Source organism: Numenius arquata, chromosome 18 (assembly GCF_964106895.1).
Source record: "Numenius arquata chromosome 18, bNumArq3.hap1.1, whole genome shotgun sequence".
NCBI lineage: Eukaryota > Metazoa > Chordata > Aves > Charadriiformes > Scolopacidae > Numenius > Numenius arquata.
The window spans coordinates 6,708,229-6,727,627 of NC_133593.1; the positions used below are offsets into that span (position 1 = coordinate 6,708,229).

Consider the following 19,399-nt stretch of genomic DNA (forward strand, 5'->3'; position numbering starts at 1 on the left):
AGTTATATATATATATATAGTTAAACAGCACATAGGAAAACACCACTATAGCTTTCACCGTGGCCAACAGGAAAATTCTCACAAATATAAAAGTGTGTGTTTTTAAATTGTTAGATTTCTTCAAAACATAATACAGATAAAATGAAAGAAATATAATTTCTCATCATGTAACAAAAAAAAAACAAAACAAAAAACCACAAACCCTTTGGGAATTTATACAATTCTCAACCATCCAACTTTGCAGTCTTGAACATCTCAATCCCTACTACAGCAGAATAGAGCATCACCAAAAGAAAATGAGCTGAATTCCTGGAGAGAAGTAATGGATACTATGTGAAATTTCACTGTATTAAAACGTTCAACTTAGATTTACATTCAGTATTTTGGAGGAAGGGAACGTCATAGTCCCTTCATGCTTTATCCTTGCCGGCTGCCTACCCAGGAAGCATTATTGTTATTACTTCAAGAGGAAAGGAAAGGTGCTGGTAAGAGCCAGAAGGGCAAGGCAATGATGTTGATTATGAAATGCCCTGTTCTTTGGATGAACTGTGTAAAATATTTTGTTAAAAGGCTCCATGTTAAAAATATTAAGAACAAAAAAGGTCGTCTTAAAAATACAGCACATTTCTGCCTCTTCTTTTAAGTTCCAAGCTTGGGGAAAAGTGTTTTGCTAGAATTAACTACAGGTTTGCCGTAATAAACATATATGACAATGCCCTACGTAACACAGGGCCAACCACGGACTCCGGACAAACACGACTGCTTTAGGTTTCAAGTGGTAAACGCATCTCTATTTTTGTATAAAAGGAACAGAGACACTTCTGGAACCTTCACTGCAGAGTCTTTGCCAGCGTCCAGTTTTGGGCAAAGGAAATCTCGCCACACTGCAGAGTCACAATCTTGAGGATGAGAATGTAAAAACAATCAGGATTCAGTGTCTGACCCAGAACTGCTTTCTCGGCTGATTTCTATTTGTAGAGATGGTAAATTATCCAATCGGCTCTTTTTTTGCCGAGACTGTTCTTTTTCCTTAATGAGAGCACCCCAAACCCGCTGGAGCTCTGAATCCTCTTCCTCTGGAGATGCCACAGAGTTTTCAGGTTTATCTGAAGTCTTTTCTTGTGTCTTCGGAGCAGACCCTAATCGGGTCCATAAATTACCTAATCAGATGAAAAACAAACATTTTTTTTTTTTTTTAAAAACAGACAGGACTAAGAGGAATCGTGGAGGAAGTCTGAGCAACTCAATCTAAAATTCACTGCATCTCTTTAAGCTCCTCATACTCCTCCCACTGTAATGTTTGGCACAGAACTTACTATGCTTTGAAGCAGTAGCTGAAATTAAAATATGGGAGGCTCAGTGCAGTCCCGTTCACTGTTTCCCTCTTGCAGAGAACGCTACACACAGGTCCCAAGTGCCATTGCATCCGTTACATTTGTTTTAGGGCCCTGTTTTGACCACAATTTTTGAAGTAGTCCTCTATTTTCAAGCATAGCTTTATAAAAATACTGCTCATGCTCAGCTCAACCTACCCACATGTATTCAGGTTTCAAAGCTCTGAACAAACATTTGCAAATTCATCTTTAATTTCACTCAACTTCATGATCTTCTGCTGAAATTTCTCTTATACTCTAAAATCAAATGCACTGCAGCATTACATTTTCTCCACAAAACTAACCTGATTTCTTCTCTCTGGTATCAGAGTAGAGGCCTTTTACATCTTGTTTGGGGATCCCTAACCGGCTGTGTACGTCTGATATTGGTTCTCGACGAGGAGCAGAGGTACTACTTGGAGGTTTAACTTCTGGAGAATGTGGTCTTTTTCCCAGTCTTTGCCGCACATCTAGGGATATTTCCAGTGATTAAAATTACAAAAGTCACGATGCATTTACTTTAGCTCTGCCAGCTAATTTTATCCTCGTTGCACAATCTGAAGAACATGAAACTAGACAGATTCTCTGTTTTTATCTTTTCTGTAATCTTTTCATTAAGTCTTTCATACTCATGATTTCAGTCCTGATAATGTCTGCAATAAAACTTAGCCAGATTTCTTTTTTTTTTTTTTTTTTCAATAAATTTGACATTTAATGTTTTCAGGTTGTGCAATGTCCAGAAGATCAAAAAAGTGAAGCTATACCATGGCTTGCTGCATTTCTCCTTTAGCAGCACAGTGTGTATGTATCCAGTGTGAGGTACAATTATACAAAAACTGGTATCCCTTCAACGATTCTTTTTGGATAAGATACCCTGCTTTAGAATTCTAATACTGATTGATATTTTGCAGAATGAAATGAAAAACAGAATATAAGAATCCTAAATATATTGATGCTTAACCCATGACGTGAGTCCTACATTTGGAAGTTTGTCTGATTTAGTTAAATATTCCCAGTCTTGAAGAGGTTTCAAACAAAAACATAAAGGCAAAGTTAAAGGATTTATGTGCCAACTTGTCAGAGCCCCAAAATGTGCAGAAGGGGTAAAATACATTAACATAACTTCCACATTACATTGATACAAGAGAGTATCTTTCACTTATTAGTCAGATAATCCTCTGTATCCTATGTATTCCATAATCCTATGTAATGTCAAAAGTAGCTGAAATTACACACACCTGAGTCAATCAATTAAGCCCAGAAATAAACCCTGCCAATTGAAAAATACATCCATATTCATATAATACATGTTCTTTCATGTAAGTCGCTAGTGTTTCATGTTTCATCTTGTACATGAGCTCCCCCTCATGCTGTGTTCCTCAGTCGTACAGAATCTCTGCCTCAAGGATTGAGGAAATCCAAAAAGACAAAGTGGGGGGAAATAAAAATGGGCAAGTAAATTGGATAAAAATAAATGTCATTCTTTCACTCAAATGTACTTAATTTTTCCCCAAAGCAATCCCCAACTCAGTCTCTTAGTGAGGAAAAATTAACTGTATGGATGCAGAAAACTGCTGCTGAACAGAATTCCCCCAGGTTTGTTAGCTGCAGTGAAGCACAGTTGTGAAGTGAATATATCCATTTTAATGAGCCAGCTGCAATTCTGCACAATATAAGAGTTTAAAATTACCTGATTTTACAGCGCTGTTTGGCTGACGTGGCCCAGTATTATTCTGACGTTTTTCTTCTAACAGTAGCCTTACATCTGCAACTTTCTCTGATAATCCTTTACTGCCAATCCGATTTTTGATGTTACTGGTTGCTATGCTATCTGCTCGCATGGAATTTCTAAAAAACACAAACAATAGATTTAATGTCCCTTAAATGAAATTAATCTACTATAGTTCTTAAGTCTTCTTATATGTAAAGTTACATCATAGAGAACAGTAATATCAGGATTTCTCTACTGAGAAACGGAGGTAAAAACATTACTTAGAAGAGCCCGTGTTGCAGTCAGAATCCCAAGCTTAGCAGTAACCACACGAACACCTCAGTACCCGTTTCAAGGCAGGTATCGGGTTTGCCTCCTTAAGGCTGTGTCTCCGAGTCAAAATTCAGAGCAGATAAGCAACCTCAAAACTGTTGAAAGACTTAACATTATAACGTAGTGTAATCATACTACTGAAGGGACACATGTTAAAGTTATTTTAATAATCTACAATATATGCAATTTTGGTTAATATGCCCATAATGAATATAAATTCCTTTTCGGCATCAATATCTAAGGGTTATTCTTCCTTCTGAGAAAAAAGGAAGGGGTAAAGGGAAAAGAGAAAGAGGAGTTATTTCTCCCTGGCCTAGCTATGAAGTGCAAGAAGTTAATGGTGCTTGCTTGCATATATTTCTATTGATTCCACTTTGAGCTTCACTATTATCAATAAGCAGGGTTACAGAAATCTACAAAGGAAGCTATATTTTACAAATGTTAATTGTAATTAAAAGCCCGTATCAGTGTTTTCTGTATTTTGTATTTCTTTTTAAAATATCTACTACAAAATTGTGCTAAGAATTGAAAAAGCAGCTTCAGCAGTTTGTCTTTAAGCTTTGAACAGCTCTGTCACTAATTAAAGTTTAGAATGCCTTTTCACCGATACTTTTAAAGAATAAGAAACTTTTACCTAATATTTTTCAGTTGTGATTCCACCTCATCTGCATACATTGTCATTTTCATGCTCTTTTTGGGAGAGGGTGTTGATATCATTTTCAGTTCAAGATCATAGTCCATTTCATCGGAATCAGACGCACTGGCGCTCGATCGTCTTGCTGCACTGCGGTCTCGGGCCTGTTTGAAAGCTTGCAGTTCATCACGGTACTCTACAACAACTCTGTCATCTTCATCCATATCCTGATCTTCCTCCTCCTCTTCTTCCTCCTCAATAGGCTCTTCAGGAACATTGATTAAGCCTGTAGCGAAACAAACCGATTCTGATAAACTGAAGTTCATCGTTCATATAAGGTACCTTAAAACCAATGCAAAAAAAAAAAAAAAAGAAAAAAGAAATCACTGTAATTAACGATCCACTACAAATGAGTCTTTGTAGTTCTCTAAGGCTAAAGAGAGAGAATATTTTGCAAAATATTCTAAGTGGAATCTGTGTTACAGAATACTCTAAGTGGAAGAAAATCAGCACGAGACAGTAAAAGTCCACGATGTTCACTATCTCAGAAACCTGCTCAAGCATAAAGCTGGACTCAAGATGTAGTATGTGCAGGTCATTCTTCCTGAACTAAGCACAACAATTCCTATGATCTCACAGGGCTTAATGTGACAACTGCTGGCTGCTCCACGATAATCTTTTCAAGTCCTGTAAGCACTAATGCCAAAAAGGAAGTGTCATTAGTATGAATTTATCACATACACTGATTTAAATATAAATCAACAATTTAAGTTTAGTCCTCAGCAGTGTGCAAGCACCTTTTCAGAAAGCAGGACGTAATCAACGCGCAAAATATTCCACGAGATTTGCTACATCCATGGCTGTATTTTTAACAGGCCACTCATCTGAAACTTTAACACTGTATATCTCATGTCAAAGATTTTTACACCAATTATTTTTCTAATGCACACCCCCTACCTTAGGGAGTCGATGAAGATATTCAAGCCTAATTAGTAGAATTTTCTAATCTTTACTGTTCTACATGTAGACCTTGCTTTTTCATAGAACAGAAGAATTGACAATAGCAAGTGGGACAGATTGTCAAGAAGTTTAAAGAAGCTATGCCTTCTTTATGCCCTTGATGCCATGGCCCCCATGGCCTAAATTTGTAAAAGAAAAATACTGCATAAAAAGTAGCAGCTCTTTTGGTAAGCCAATGAGCGGCGTGAAGCTTCTGCCTCAGTCATTTCCTGCAAACTCTTAAAACGTGATTCAGTTAGATATTTTTTTTTTGCAGTACACTTCACTTTCATGCACCGCAGGGGATTAGACGAGGCATTGTTTAAGGTCCTTTCCAGCCCCTCATTCCCCAGTTTTGCTCTTACAGGGTGGACACTGGCATCAATTACCTGAATGACGATGTTTATAAGGAGCCGTCAAGCCAACGTCATCCCCAATAAGTGTCCTTTTCTTTATCACATCCCGATGGATTCTACGTGAATGGTATCTTCGTTTCCTTAAAAAACATGAAAAGAATGACATTGCTGTCACAGAAAGGGCATAATGAATGAGCCATATTCAGTCCTGGATTAAGCATATGCAATTATCACTCACTTTAATAGCAGACATGCATTTATGTCAGAGATCTGTTTGAATGTTTTGAATATAAACATTCTTTAAAATACTCCCCTTGCAAATTCATAGGCACATTGCAAAACCATTATTTACACATAAGAAGCATCTACTTAAACTGAAGAGAAAGAAAATCCACAAATTAAAACAGTTTTAGACCATCTTGTCCAATTACCTGCAACCTTCCAATTCCTCTACCCAATACTCACCAAGAATTGCTAAGAATCCCCTTCATGCCTCCATAATTCGGATTGCCGTATTTCATGTAATACTGGCTTCGCCTTGCAGCCCCCAGCTCTTTTTTGTCATCTGAAAAAACACAAAAGCATTATTTCCCTCTTAGAAAATATCTCACAACACTAGCATAAAAATAAATAACCAGCCAGTCAAACTCACAGAGAGTGAAAGACTGAATATATCTCACAGGTCAGCGTTATTTCAATCTCCTTCATGAAGGATACGATTCTGCTGACACTTCTGAAATTTCTCCTACCACCACAGTTTTATTTGTGTCTAGAAACTGAATTCTAGGGAGACTGAGTTTCTACAGATCAGCTTAACAGAGCGTTACATCCCACTGTAACTGCTGGAGGCTACACTTACCTTAGTCATGACCTTTCTTTTCTTTATGGATGTGTCGCTTCCCACACGGCCCAGAAATTATATGGATTTTCATTTTTATCATAAATACCACTTAATATCTCAACTGTATTTAGCAGCAGTTTCCACTAATACCTCATCAGCATCTCAAATGATTTTCATATTTATAAAATGTGAGATTTACCTCTGTGGAGAAGGGCATCATAAAACCTATTCTGTGGTATTGGGAAGAATGCCCTGAGCCCAAGATAAAATTTTTTATGTACAATAATTTTCATACAACTTGAACTGGATTTAATTCACACATTAAATGTGGATTTATTGCAAAATCTAAATATCTAATGATCAGCAAAAAACCCAAGAATTTTGCAAATAAAAATTAGGTACTTTGAGTCATTAATTAGTCAACAAATAAAAACTACAACAAGCAATTAATTCATTATGCTTGTTAAGCTGTTCATTTACCTTTAGTAGCAAATCTCATGAATAGCTTGTTTCCTTTAGCCAGTTTATTGGCAGGGCGAAGATCATTACGCAGGAGAGAATCCTCTTCTACCTGGGAGAGGGCATCCAACTTTGGGGGGCAAAAAAGGTATTTTGGACTCAAAAATAAAATTACTGTTGAACAAAAATGGATTCCTTGCAGAGAAGCAATCAACTGATTATTAGGAAAGTCACTTTTCAAATGAACTCTGCTTTTTTTTTCTTGACAAAGTAATGTCAATTTTTAAAGTAATTTGACCTGAAGATTTAAAATGTTTCCTTCTCTTGCTTTATAACACTATCTCAGATTATTAAATCCAATAATTTTCAAATGACACTATACTACTGACTGAAACGCAGAAAATAAATAGCACAACTTGGACACTGAAAAACAACTATTTGGGTTTTTTTGCTTGTTTCCTATCTAAATGGTTTTACTAACAGGTTCTCATGCCTTTACACACTGACTAAAAGGCTTTCTTTTCCATTTATATCTGCTTTATAGAAACTAAAATTCAGACTTCCATGATGTATGGAGTGTTCACTGAGCCATTGCTAAAGAAAATACTAATCACACCAATTATACATTCAGCCAGTGAAGATTAAATTACTTACAAAACATCAATGTGTATGCTGATTCCCACACATATCTATGGACACCCTAAATCCCGTTTTTCTCTTTAAGCACTGCCTTCACTGCTGAAAGGCCTCTGCCATCCATTATTGTTCTTTTTTTGCCCCCTCTCAGCAGAACAGAGCAGCCAGCCCAGCTCTTACACACTGGATGCCCTACTGCTCTCTTCAAAACCCCCTTTCACAGAACACTCTTACGTAGCTATTCTCACCAGCAGCATACCTGCACTTCTGTCATTTCCCCCCTCTCATTTACTTTGATAATTAAGTTGTGAATTGCAGATATATATGGTTGAAACTATAACATTATGAAGACTTTACACAAAACTATAACATTATGAAGACTTTACACCAGTCACAGCAAAACTTTCATAATAGTGTTTTCACTTTCCTTTTGTACTCACCTCAACATCACTTTGATTGTCATCCTCAACCTCGCCTTCTTCTGTCTCATCATCAGAACTTTCGTCCTGTTTTTCTAAGAAGAAAAACAATTGGGGAAAAAAACCCAAAACCTCCATTTTAGTGCATCGGTCACATTTCATTATTATTACTTATATTCTCTGGAATCAAACTGAAGGTGTTATCCTTTCTTCTGTGCAGCCTAGAGAATAATTAAAACAGTAAGCGTCCACAGAAATTTGAAGCAGGCGTGAGCACAGAATAATATTAACTAGACAGCCCCTGTGCAGATAACTGCCTGCAGCAGCACACATGGATTGTTAATTTAATTCTTTGAAAGCAAATGAAATTGCACTGCATTTCAGGGTATGGCAGAGATCAGGAAGGCCAAGACTGTAGAAGGCATTTAAAAGCCTTACTTCAGCCTCCCTTTAAAATGCTGCAAGTACCTACAAGTATCCAATACTAACAATGTAAAACAGTTACTATTCAAAAGCTTAGAAGTTTCTGAGAGAGCAGGAGGAAAAAAACCCAACTTTGGTGACTTAATTTCAAAGTGAACTAACTAACAGAAGAGTGTACATTTCCAGAACTACTACAATTGTGAGATGTTTGCATAGATTTATATTGGAATATTTTTCTTCAGTCCTCAGAGAAAAAAAAAGTAGTGAATATGGACAACTACCAACATATACCAGTATCATTTGCAAAGCTCTTGAAGTACTTCATAGACATAAGACTTAAAAAAAACAAAATGAAAAATAAAAAAACTTTTATATTTCAGAGTCCTTATCTTAATCTCATCCAACAACAAGACTTGAAAACTTATCCTAGAGAGGAGCAGATGTTCAAAAGATCCTGAAAATATACCCAAGTTCAAAGAAAAGAGTAAAGCGCAATTAACTAAACTGAAACTAAAGAGAGAATTTAGGTGAACAAATTAGCCAAATTCAAGCCCAAATAGTAATTTATTTCCAGCAGGAACAGCATTCAAGCACTTCTTTCCCCCCCCTCAAGTGATGAGCTTCTCACACTTCTCACAGTAAAGACTAGTCTCTTGCTTCCCTAAATGTCTAAAAAGCCCTCAAGTTTCTGTCTGAAAAAGGAATGCAACTAAACCGGATTACTCCAGTATATCTGTAACATCTCACACCTTGAGATGTAATTGAACAGTTTGTACTGTACGTAATATCCCACTTTTCCAGATGAACAGGTGAAGAAGCTTATGCAGGAGTAATTTAGATGACATTTAGATTTAGTAATTTAGATTTAGTTTTTATTTTGAGATGTGGTGTAAAGATGATGTAATATGTAATCTATAGCCAACAAGATTAAATACATATATTTATGCTTCATTTAAACAAGACAGTCACTAATCTCCAAAAACTTCATAACAAGTCTTACTTGAAGCATTATCAACATTTGCCCAAAAATTAAAGTCACGTGGATGCCTGAGGAGCCACTGCATTGTGGAGAAAAGCAACAAGAAGAAAAGGCGATGAGTTAGAAGTATCCACAAGTTTAACAAAGCCCTACACCCCAAACTTTCTAGAAAGGCTTTTGGTAGCACTGCAAATATCTAACGGAGAGACTGGCTACTTGCATTCTGTTCGTATAGCACGTTTAAGAAAAATCATGGAAGAGTTAATAAATACAACATCTCTATTCGCTTTGTACTGTGTGGTACAGTACTTTGAACCACAGCGATTTATCACATCAGCCTAACAGCAAAACACTCCTAAGGCAGCAAAAGCCTGATTTTTAACTTACACCCATAAAAGTAAAATAAATTTACAACTGAGGTACCAGATTTATCACAACATTAAGATGTCATTTCGCTGCTTTGCTCTTCTATAACTGACCTTTCAGTGTGCTTCTTTTCTTGAAAGTATGACAGCCAAATTTAGAGATGATATATACAGTGGTGAAGTGCTACAGTCACATCAGTGTGAACTTAAAGGATGGTGGTGTACCAAGAAAGGAATTAACTGTGGTATTTCAAAAATAGGACATTTTCTTACACCTGCCTTTTCCACACTTAGAATCCATCCTTTTACTGTCTTTGTACCCATCTCACACAGATTTATTTCTGTGCAACCTGCACCACTATAAATATCGTATCTGAATATGACCCTGCATCTAACATGTTCGGTATCGACTGAATTACTACTGCTTTTGGTCTAGCTCCAACCCACCTTTTAAGAAGCAGCTTCTTCAAAAGGTTTCCAAGATGAAAGCCTTTTTTTAAAGTGGCAGAATACATTTACCTGAAACTGTACGACAGAAGCTCCTTCAGTAATTTAGATTATGCAGTACCCAAGCACAAGTTTCAAGTTTCATTGATTTAACTAGATGATGTCTAGATATGCATATCTCAATCTACCTTTCTTGGGTTTTTCAGCTGTCTTCTCTTCATTGTTTTCTCTGCTTTTTGTTTTCTCCTGATCAGGCAAGGAACTCATATTTATTAGAGCCCGTGTTGCTGTTACTTCATCAAGCCAGACCACGTTACCTATGACATATATAAACACACACAAAACCAAAATGCAGTTTTTTTATAATCAAGCAGTCGCATATGCTGCCCTACTGGAGGGAAAGTACCAACAGAAGTTCGGGAATGCTCTTATATAGTGACAGGACAAAGAAGTCATCAGATACAGCTCTTGCAGAGCAAGTCATGTTCTTTAACACACTTGATAAAACAGGAGGACACACAGCTTTCATCACACGACAGCAAACACATACAACAACTGATCAAAACCAAAATCTCTGAAATGCACAACCATATATATTAGAGACTGCTTTCTGAGCACAGCAAATCAGGATATTCAGTCAGGCTCAGTGTATTTCATGAATGCGTTAGCACACAAATGTGATTAAAAGGGGGAAAAATAAAGAAAAGAAAAAGAGAAAAAAATAAGAAAGAAGCCTTGACTTTTTTCTCTTTGGCAATTTAACAGAACCTTGAACCTCATTGCAGAATTCTGTTAATCTTTTCCGAAAAGCAGGAAAACAGGAGAGACTGCTCAAACACAGATTACAATGTACACAGGTTAACAATACGATTCAGTAGGTGCCTCATACATGCCTTAAGTATCAGCAGATGGTACCAAAGTATAACTTATTAGGGCAATTAAAAGCATTTTATAGATGCCAAAATTGAAGGAGCTAAAACTGCTTAGAAGCAGATTTTGAACAAAAGCTTTCTGCATGGATGCACTCAGTGCAAATACAGCAACAAATGTAATTTACTGCTCTGCTGTTAAGCAGAGTGTATTCAGCTATGAAGAAAACTATACAGTATCCCAAAATAAAATATTCTCTCTTAAATTACTTGAACAGACAAGATTTACATGGTGAAGAACACCCAGATATGATTGGCTAATACATTTTCATTTATGTATGCCTACCTTCACATCTCCAAGTTTTCAAAATCTTTATCATTTTACGTTCATCAGTTTGAAACACAGAACACTGTCTAAATTCACCTTTGCCCCAAGACACCTTGAGATGTAATTCAGTTGGGAATGTTAAAATTTTTTACCATGCTGTGATGCAAATTTATGCTGAAAAGACAATGCTGCTTCTTGGAATTTTCACCAAGTGTGAAACTCAGTGCTAACTCAGAGCATGAAAAATAATCACTAAAAAAGGTATGTTTTAACCCTAACTGGGTAAAGTACCGTTACGACTCTGAAGCCTGCATTTTTGCACTGCAAGTTCCCTCTGGTTCAATGCTAAATTGACACATGTAACATTTAAGAAAAAGGATAATCAGACAATCTTAAAAATGTAGTATCAGATAGAGTTAAGCTGTGCACTCGCTGTCTTACGCATCCCCACAGGTTCCTCTACCAGCTCTTTACTGCAATTATCCACCCAGGGCTCATTGCACTTCAAATTCACTGTCACCTTGTGACAGCATATCAAGCCATCACACACAGTGACTTCAAGGTTACCAGTATTTTGTAGTATAACATGTATTTTGTCTGGCACTTAAACGTAATTCCTTCAGGGTCATTCCAGGGATCCATGCTACTAATTCTCAGATCTCAACCATGCTTGTCAGTAAACCAGTTTCCAGCAATTCCAATCCAATTGGAAAACCTGCACTGGCTCCTACTTCTTTCTCTGTGATTTCAGTTACGGGGTTTCTAGCCACATGACAATCTCAGAGCCTTCCAGTTCCATGATCCAGCGCAAAACTGTAGCAAACAGCTCTTGTACACTCATTAGTATCACTGTCAACAACCTTCTATCTTCCTGGCAATCACGCTGCACGCTTATGTCCCGAAACACCCCTTGTAGTGTGAATTTACATTCCTTTTCCAATCTATGTAAATCACATTCAACTGCTACCTTCTTCCACCCACTAATTTCTCCTTGAGAATGCACTAAACAAATACAGCAGCAAGTCTGCTCCTTTGCAGCACAAAACCATACCAACCTGCCTAACTGCACACAGCTCCATAATCTTCTCTAAGAATGTTGTATTTTGTGACGCTCACAAGCAGGTATACCATTTACGTCAAGATGTAAGCACCACAAAATTCTACACTTCTTTTTTTCCCCCACTTAAGAGACCTGCAAGTTATTCTATACCATTTCTTTCCAATAATAAGTAGTCAACTGGATAGTGGGTTTGATTTTCACCATGTGCTATTAACTCTTTTCTTCTAAATCTCTTTTGACTAAGGTTAATGACAGGGAAATTGAGACAAAGATCAGTGACTTTGAAAGCCACTAAGACATCCAAAGTACGGCTATAACTGATATTAAAAAAAGAGTAAGAATAACAGACAAAAGACTGCATTTACTTACATGATGTATCATCTAACCACTCGATGTGAGCAGGAGGATACTCTTTGAAATAGGCGAAGATGTCCTGTGTACTCATCTCATCCACCCCACAAATGTAAATTGTGTCCAGTCTCACTTTAGGAATTGCTATGAAGAGGAAGAGATACAAAACTAGTACTCACTTCAATAGAGCAAGCTTTTATATTAGTAACACATGGGTTTATAAAGCAAAGCTAATTAAAGCAAAGTAGGATGTACACCGTTCTAAAGCACCGTGACTTGAATTATTATTCCACAATGCAAAACTTTAATAAATTGAGAATTAAAAAGAGGTAACACTACAAACATTGGTAAATGCAGGTACCGCAGAGCAATCAAACTGCCTTAATAACATATATTTTTTTAATGTTGCCAAAGTATACCATTAAGTACTGAAGAGCCAGAATACTAACGAGGCCTGTGATCTGGGCATGTGTACAAAGCACTTCCACATCTGATGGAGAGCTGTTACAGGCCACGGCTTAGCAGGTCCAGGCTGCCAGTTGGACAAAAAAAAGCCTGGAGAACTAACTGAATGCCAAAAGCACCAATCTGTCGCGCACACTTCTCCCGGCTGATCTGCTTATATTCCAACAAACCCAGCTTGCCATCTAAGAGCACAGGCGCAATCAGTGCAGCTTCACTGTGCGTACAGCACAGAATCTGATCTCACTGTGCACGGGACACAGAGTCCTCCACTCGCACACACACAGTGACCAGAGTCTTTTCAAAGAATTTACAGATTCTTAAAGCAGCACTGATCCAGATGATGAATCTTGACATGTAGCACTAGGTACCATTGCCAAACGGTAAAGAAGGTACACAAAAAATGTGTTCTTCTTTCTGGGGTTGGTAAAACAAGGAGTGAAGTAACTGTCACGTAGCTTAAAAAGTAATGCTATTAAAACAAAAATGTGAAAAAAATAACCCAAAATTATTTCTTTTGGCAATGAACTGGGAAAACCTCTGGGGATGCAGGAAATATTATAGGATAAATCAAGTAAAGGAACTGTGAGGAAGTAAACAAAGGAATCTTTTCCTCTTGTCTGTTGGATAAACTCATACCTTTCTTCATCATGTCCCGATCCAACGCCACATTCCTTTGGGCGAGATTCACTTCAGCTCGAAAATGAAAGCGTTTTGCTCTTTGTTCTTTTTTCTCAATTGCTTCCTGCGAAATGCCAAACAATGCAGTCAAAACAGGAATCACAGCAGCATTCCCAACAAGTTCCACCAAAGGACCAGATATTTAAAATAAAATCTACCAGACAGCAATAATCTATATTAATAATTCTATTAATTCTGAAGAGACCTGTAAGTTTCAGAATGTAGAAACCATTCACTAACACATTTCTGTGCCACATAACAGTTTTAATATAACTCCAGCGACATAACGGGAAGTAAGACGTATGGAAAAAAAAAGGTATCTTGGACAATGCTCAGACTCTACAACGGAACAGTCACATTATTTTTTCCTTCCCAACAAACATACAGAGGTTGTGCTCAAAAAAAAGCTCTCTTAAAACAAGCATTTCTACCACATGGAAAAGTCATCTTTAAGATTGCATATATTATTCCCTGTTTGTTTTTTAAATATATACAAAAATGGAAACTTGCCTCTCTGAGCATGTATTTAACAATACTAGCTGGAGTGCTGACTACAGAGACCTTATTTAGACTGGCAATTCAAGCTGCTTTTAAGTAGCTCATGAGCAACAGCTTACGTGGATCTTGCGTAATTTTTGAAACTGACTGAGAAACTCCTTATTCTACAGAATTTACTAGGAAGCATTATAGATTTTTGGACCTTACTAACAAAAGTTAAATTTGGAACACAAACTGTGATTAAGCAAAAACTGCTGCCAATGACATCCAAATAAACACGGTCTTTTTACTGTTTTTTAAAGATTGCCAAAGCATCTTTGACTACATTTCTTAAAGTTTTTCAGTTACATCATTAAAGAAGATAACAAAAGATGACTTTTCCCTGCCTAGGGGATCTTTAAATTCTTTACCGAATTATAATGCACACAAGCTAGACATTGAAGCCAAAAAAGCTGATTTTCGGCCTTCATCTGCAATCCTTTTTTATTCTTTGATAAGCACAATCTTCTGAGCTCCAGTAATGCAAAATGGGAACTCATGTCATTCGTCAACACACTGTTGTGGTGGGGATTCATATTTGTTAGCGTATGTAAAATTGTATCAGTCCTATAAAGTATATGACTAAATGTTTTTTCTCCACTACCAAATGCTAGATATAGTGGTCAATTGTACAATATGAAAGAACAGCCAATTCGGTATTAAATGTACAAAGATGAGCTGTAGGATTAAGTTCCACAAAATTATGTAACTTTAAGTTATTTAAATGCAACAGCTGTTCACATTCTTCACACTACCTCTTAAATAATTAAACAAGAAGATACCCTTGAAAGACACAAGGCAATGAAACTAGATTTTCCTGCCAAGCACTTGCTCTTCCTTCTGTCACTCATATAAGAGAAAAACCAACAGCTGACTTGTCTCAAAGGGCTTTGTGTTGCATTATTGAGTGGCACCAAGGCAATCTCAATAGAAACATTTTCAGGCTTTGGAACACAAATTTTTGTAACTTAAAAACACCAATTCTCACAGTTTACAAGAGATATCAAGTCCTGATGCAGGCCACGACCAAAAAAAGAATTCCCTAGTTGTTGAAAAATGTCAGCTATCTGAACGTGAGGCCAAGCTTCTCTGCATGTTGGGGAAGAAATAAATGAAATGCTTTCTCCTTTCCAGTAGCAATAATTAGAATATGTTGAAGAACGATACCACAAAAATTACCTTGGATGTTACATCTATTCCAGTAATGAAACTTCCAGCTTTATTTTCATATCTCCTGCTAGTGTCCTGAAACAAAGCAAAATCATGATGAAATCTCAATGGACACTGAAAGCAACACACTTGCTATGCTGAAAAAAAATCTGGCCATTTCTACAAGAAATCCATTCTCTTCTCCAAGCTGCACCCCTAGACAGGCACAAGCAATAACTCTCACTGACGCCAGTGAAGATAAAAACACGTGAACTGAACCAAACTTCCTTTACTATAAGCATTCTTTCCTTCGGCAAAATTTAGTTTCTGCTGCTCCTAAGGTTTTTACTTACTCTCTCTCAGCAATACAGGTGAAGTCATCAAACGCTTTTCCTAACTAAAACTTTCACCATTTTGGTTTCAGGTATAATTTCCTTGTAAAACATGAACAGATTTAAAAGTGATACCTGTCACCTGAAGTGTCAATTCGCAGCTTTTAGTCTCAGAAGGCAGACCACCAAACCACAATTAAACAAGTAACTTTTACCCCTATTCCTATCATTATTTCAAACCCAACTCCCAGATACCAGCAGGATGAAACATTACAGTTTTGATACAACCCTACCGATAAAGAATAAAAATGGAGAGTAATGGGGGGGGGGGAGGGGGGAGAAATTACAAGTTTCGCTTCCATTGCTCAGGACTGCCAAATTCACAAGATTGCACTAAACCACATAGACCCTGGATCAGTGACCCAATTCTGTCCCTTCCGTGGTTTGCATACATAAAAATGGCACATCTTCACTCTGGCACCCTCAGGACCATCACCAGCTTGGGGCTGGAAGAACACATCTTGATTTCTCTAGGGATAAATGTGCTGTTTACACTTGTGCTGCAATAATTATTTTGGCTAAAGGACTTTTTCTAGAAAGTAGGCCACTCTCAGTTTAGAAATACCAAAGTACACACCATCTAACCGCTTTTCTTAGTAACAGCGTCAAAGTTTGTCTAAAGCTGCCAGATGTTTAGAGTTATTGTCGTGGGTTTGGCTGAATTTACCAAAACCGGCCGTTATTAAAAAGAAAAGCAAAATAAACATTATGTTTAAAGTTGAAAAAAACCCCAACACTGTCGAAGGTTGACTCATGGAGCACAAGGAGGGTGCTGTCTCCTAGGCCACGTATTTGGTAGAAGCTCGAGCACATTGGTAGATCAGCTAATTAGAGATTAGTTTCTAAAGTAATTTTCACAGAACTTTTGAGAGCAAAAGGCTACTTAAGAGTTTAGAAGCACTCTGACCCATTTTTAGGTATTAAACATAATCCTACTAAAACTTGCACAGCAACAATAAACAAAAATTAAAAAGGGGGAGAAAAAAAACAGACAGGAAACCCTCAAAACCCACCTGTCAGGGCTCACAGTCCCAGTCCCTCCAACTCAGTTCTCCCAGTCACCCCCCTGCTCCCTACTACCTAGTATTCCCTATGTTCCTTGCATGAAGCACTGCTTTTACACTCTCCCACCCACAGCCGCCTTCAACCGTCCACCACTACAGCCCAAATCCTCTTTTCCACCACCTCCTTCATTCCCAACCACATCCCGGCCGCTTCCTATTATAACTTGCCCCCACACTCCCTTCAGATACACCTAAGCCCCCTCATACCCCCATTCCCGCCACCCTCACCCCATCGCTTCCCCCCACGAACCCCACGTCGCCCCTTTTCCCACGAACATACCCCCAAATGTCCTTACAGGCCCCCCGCAGACCCTCACACCCCCGCACGTACTCGCCCCCCCCCCCCGAGGAGCTGGTCCCCTTGTCCCCCCCTGCCCGTGACCCCACTGTACGCCCCTCACCGGAATGAGCTCCCGGAGCGAGCGCCTCACAGGGATGGTCTCCAGCTCGCCCTCTTCCACTTCCATAGGCTCAGGCTCCGGGCCGCGAGGCTCCGTCGTTGTCGCCGTCGCCTCCGCCTTCACCGAGATCCGCAGGCCCCGCACGGCCGCCATGGCTCCGCCAGGCCCGCCCTCCGCCCGGCCAGCGAGACGGCACCCCCGCCGCCCAGAGCGCCGCCGCCCGGAACCACCACCGAGAGCGTCCGGGCGGGTAGAGCGCCACCCGAGGCGAGAAGCGGTTGGAGGCGGTCTCCGACCATAGAGACGAGTGGAGAGCGCGGCGCCGCCAGTCCTCCAGCGCCACGGGGAGCTGGGGGGAGTCCGCGCCGCCATTTTCCCCGCGGGGAGCGGACCGCGGTGCGTGTGGAAACGGACCTCCATATAGGAGGCTCTGCTTCCCGCAACGATTTGTTTAAACAGCGGCCTGGATTCTTAAAATATTCATTTCCCCCTCCATACTGGAGGAAGATCCCGGCGGAATTTTACACTTCTGGTAAAACACAGTTGATTCTCAGCTTACAGCTCTCCGCAGCGCCCGTATCGTATTGTTTGGGGGCTCGGTTATTCTCTTTGTCAAGAGCTGTTTTCCCACCCCAGCTGTTCGGGTAGTTTGGAGAGAGCAGCCAGAGGGATACCACCCGTCGGCCCACACGACAAGCTCTTCCTTCCCCTAATTAACACTAATTAGCTCTATCCCCCTTGCTCACAGGAGAGCAGAACCCTGCTCTGGCCGAGGGCTCGCTCCTGCCTTGGCATCGTCATCTCCAGCTTGTGACACCGCAGCTGAGGGGCTCCATGGCCACATTGTCACCCCACTTCCGTCACACCAGCCAATTCCTGATATTTTCCCGGCTGTGGAACCTCCGTTCCTGTTCTGGACATTTTCAAACCCGAAACCCTCCAAGCCCATCCCCCGTGATAGGTCCCTTTCCCTTCCAAATTGACGGGACTTCCCAGCAAAATCCACTTCCAAATTTTGACCTCATCATGAAGAAAATCTGCAGCTGGTGACATAAAGGCTCCTCCCCTACAAATAACCCAGGGGGACTAATTATCTTCTCTCTACCTGTCACACACCCCGACCTTATTTATTTTTAACAGTCTCTGTGCACAGGTCTTTGCACAATAGCCCATGTCACCTGCGTTCACCCAAAAGTGCTATGTTTGGAGGTGACATCACGCAGCTGGCAGGACCCTCCGAAGCGGGTGACACCGCTGAGGCCAGCGTGACTGGTTACAGCAGAGGCCGCCCACCCAAACGGGAACACCGGGAGCAAACAGGACACAAGACACCTCCTGCGAGCCGCAGGTTCCAAAATAATTGCAAGAGGAAACACGTTTATACGGCAGAAAATGCTATTTCTTGAGGTTCATGGGGAAAAGAACCCAAAAGACGCACCTTTTCCTCTTTTGGTTTTAATTTCGCAAGGAGGACACGGTGTTGCCCTACGTGATCTAGACCAGGTTTCCCAAGCCAAAACCTTCAAGCCCTGGCTGGGACAGGACGGTGTGACACCAGGCTGCTGTCATTAGCAAACGACGCCTCCTTCGGTTAAACCAGATGTTTCCTTATTTTGTTTTAACATCCTCGAAATGTCACCTAGGAGAGAGCACCGCAGCGCCCGCCGCCTGGCAGAGTTTCAAGGCTTCCCTCACTGAACTCAGCAAGAAACTTTCTACCGATCAACCTCAGCTTCAGATCGGTTGCCAACGGTTTAGAGCTCCTTAGGAAAAAAAATCATCTCTAGGCTGAACGGGACAATCAAATCAGGAGAGGAAAAACAGGCCCAGGTCAGGGAATGGAACATTCTCTTGATATTTAACTTCTTTCAGAATCTCGTTATGAACAGGGAATTCTTCAGAATGAGGAGCTGATTTAGGTTTATTCTTCTGAGACTTTCTTTCACGTTCACCTCAGGCTGCAGTCCCCCAGCCCTGGGCAGAAGAGCTCCACCTTTATCGTAGCCCTTGTGCAGAACGGATGGGTGAAGGGTAGTGAACTCCTGAAGGAAAAGGGAGTTTGGAAAAGGTTGTCATTATCTGGAGAAGCCTTAAGTAAGGAAAGGGTGTTACAAATAATGAAGAGCCTGC

General features: G+C 39.6%; 1 protein-coding gene across 1 annotated transcript; it reads right to left on the reverse strand.

Moving 5' to 3' along the window:
• NCBP3 (nuclear cap binding subunit 3) lies at nucleotides 1-17,462 on the reverse strand. The gene is made up of 13 exons (XM_074160581.1): nucleotides 17,270-17,462; nucleotides 15,443-15,508; nucleotides 13,685-13,790; nucleotides 12,602-12,727; nucleotides 10,164-10,292; nucleotides 7,783-7,856; nucleotides 6,728-6,836; nucleotides 5,872-5,971; nucleotides 5,440-5,546; nucleotides 4,052-4,337; nucleotides 3,064-3,221; nucleotides 1,679-1,843; nucleotides 1-1,160 (listed from the first exon to the last, which is right to left on the reverse strand). The coding sequence occupies exons 1-13, from the start codon at nucleotides 17,420-17,422 to the stop codon at nucleotides 925-927; spliced, it is 1,815 nt and encodes a 604-aa protein (XP_074016682.1). The 5' UTR covers nucleotides 17,423-17,462; the 3' UTR covers nucleotides 1-924.
• Nucleotides 17,463-19,399: the final 1,937 nt, after the last annotated feature.

Excerpts from the sequence above, each read along its gene's own strand:
- NCBP3 (XM_074160581.1), bottom strand. The coding sequence starts at position 17,422 with ATGGCGGCCGTGCGGGGCCTGCGGATCTCGGTGAAGGCGGAGGCGACG. Across the intron at positions 15,509-17,269 it reads CGCTCCGGGAGCTCATTCCG|GACACTAGCAGGAGATATGA; the intron begins GTGAGGGGCGTA and ends GCTTTGTTTCAG. Across the intron at positions 5,547-5,871 it reads GGGATTCTTAGCAATTCTTG|GAAACGAAGATACCATTCAC; the intron begins GTGAGTATTGGG and ends ATGTTTTTTAAG.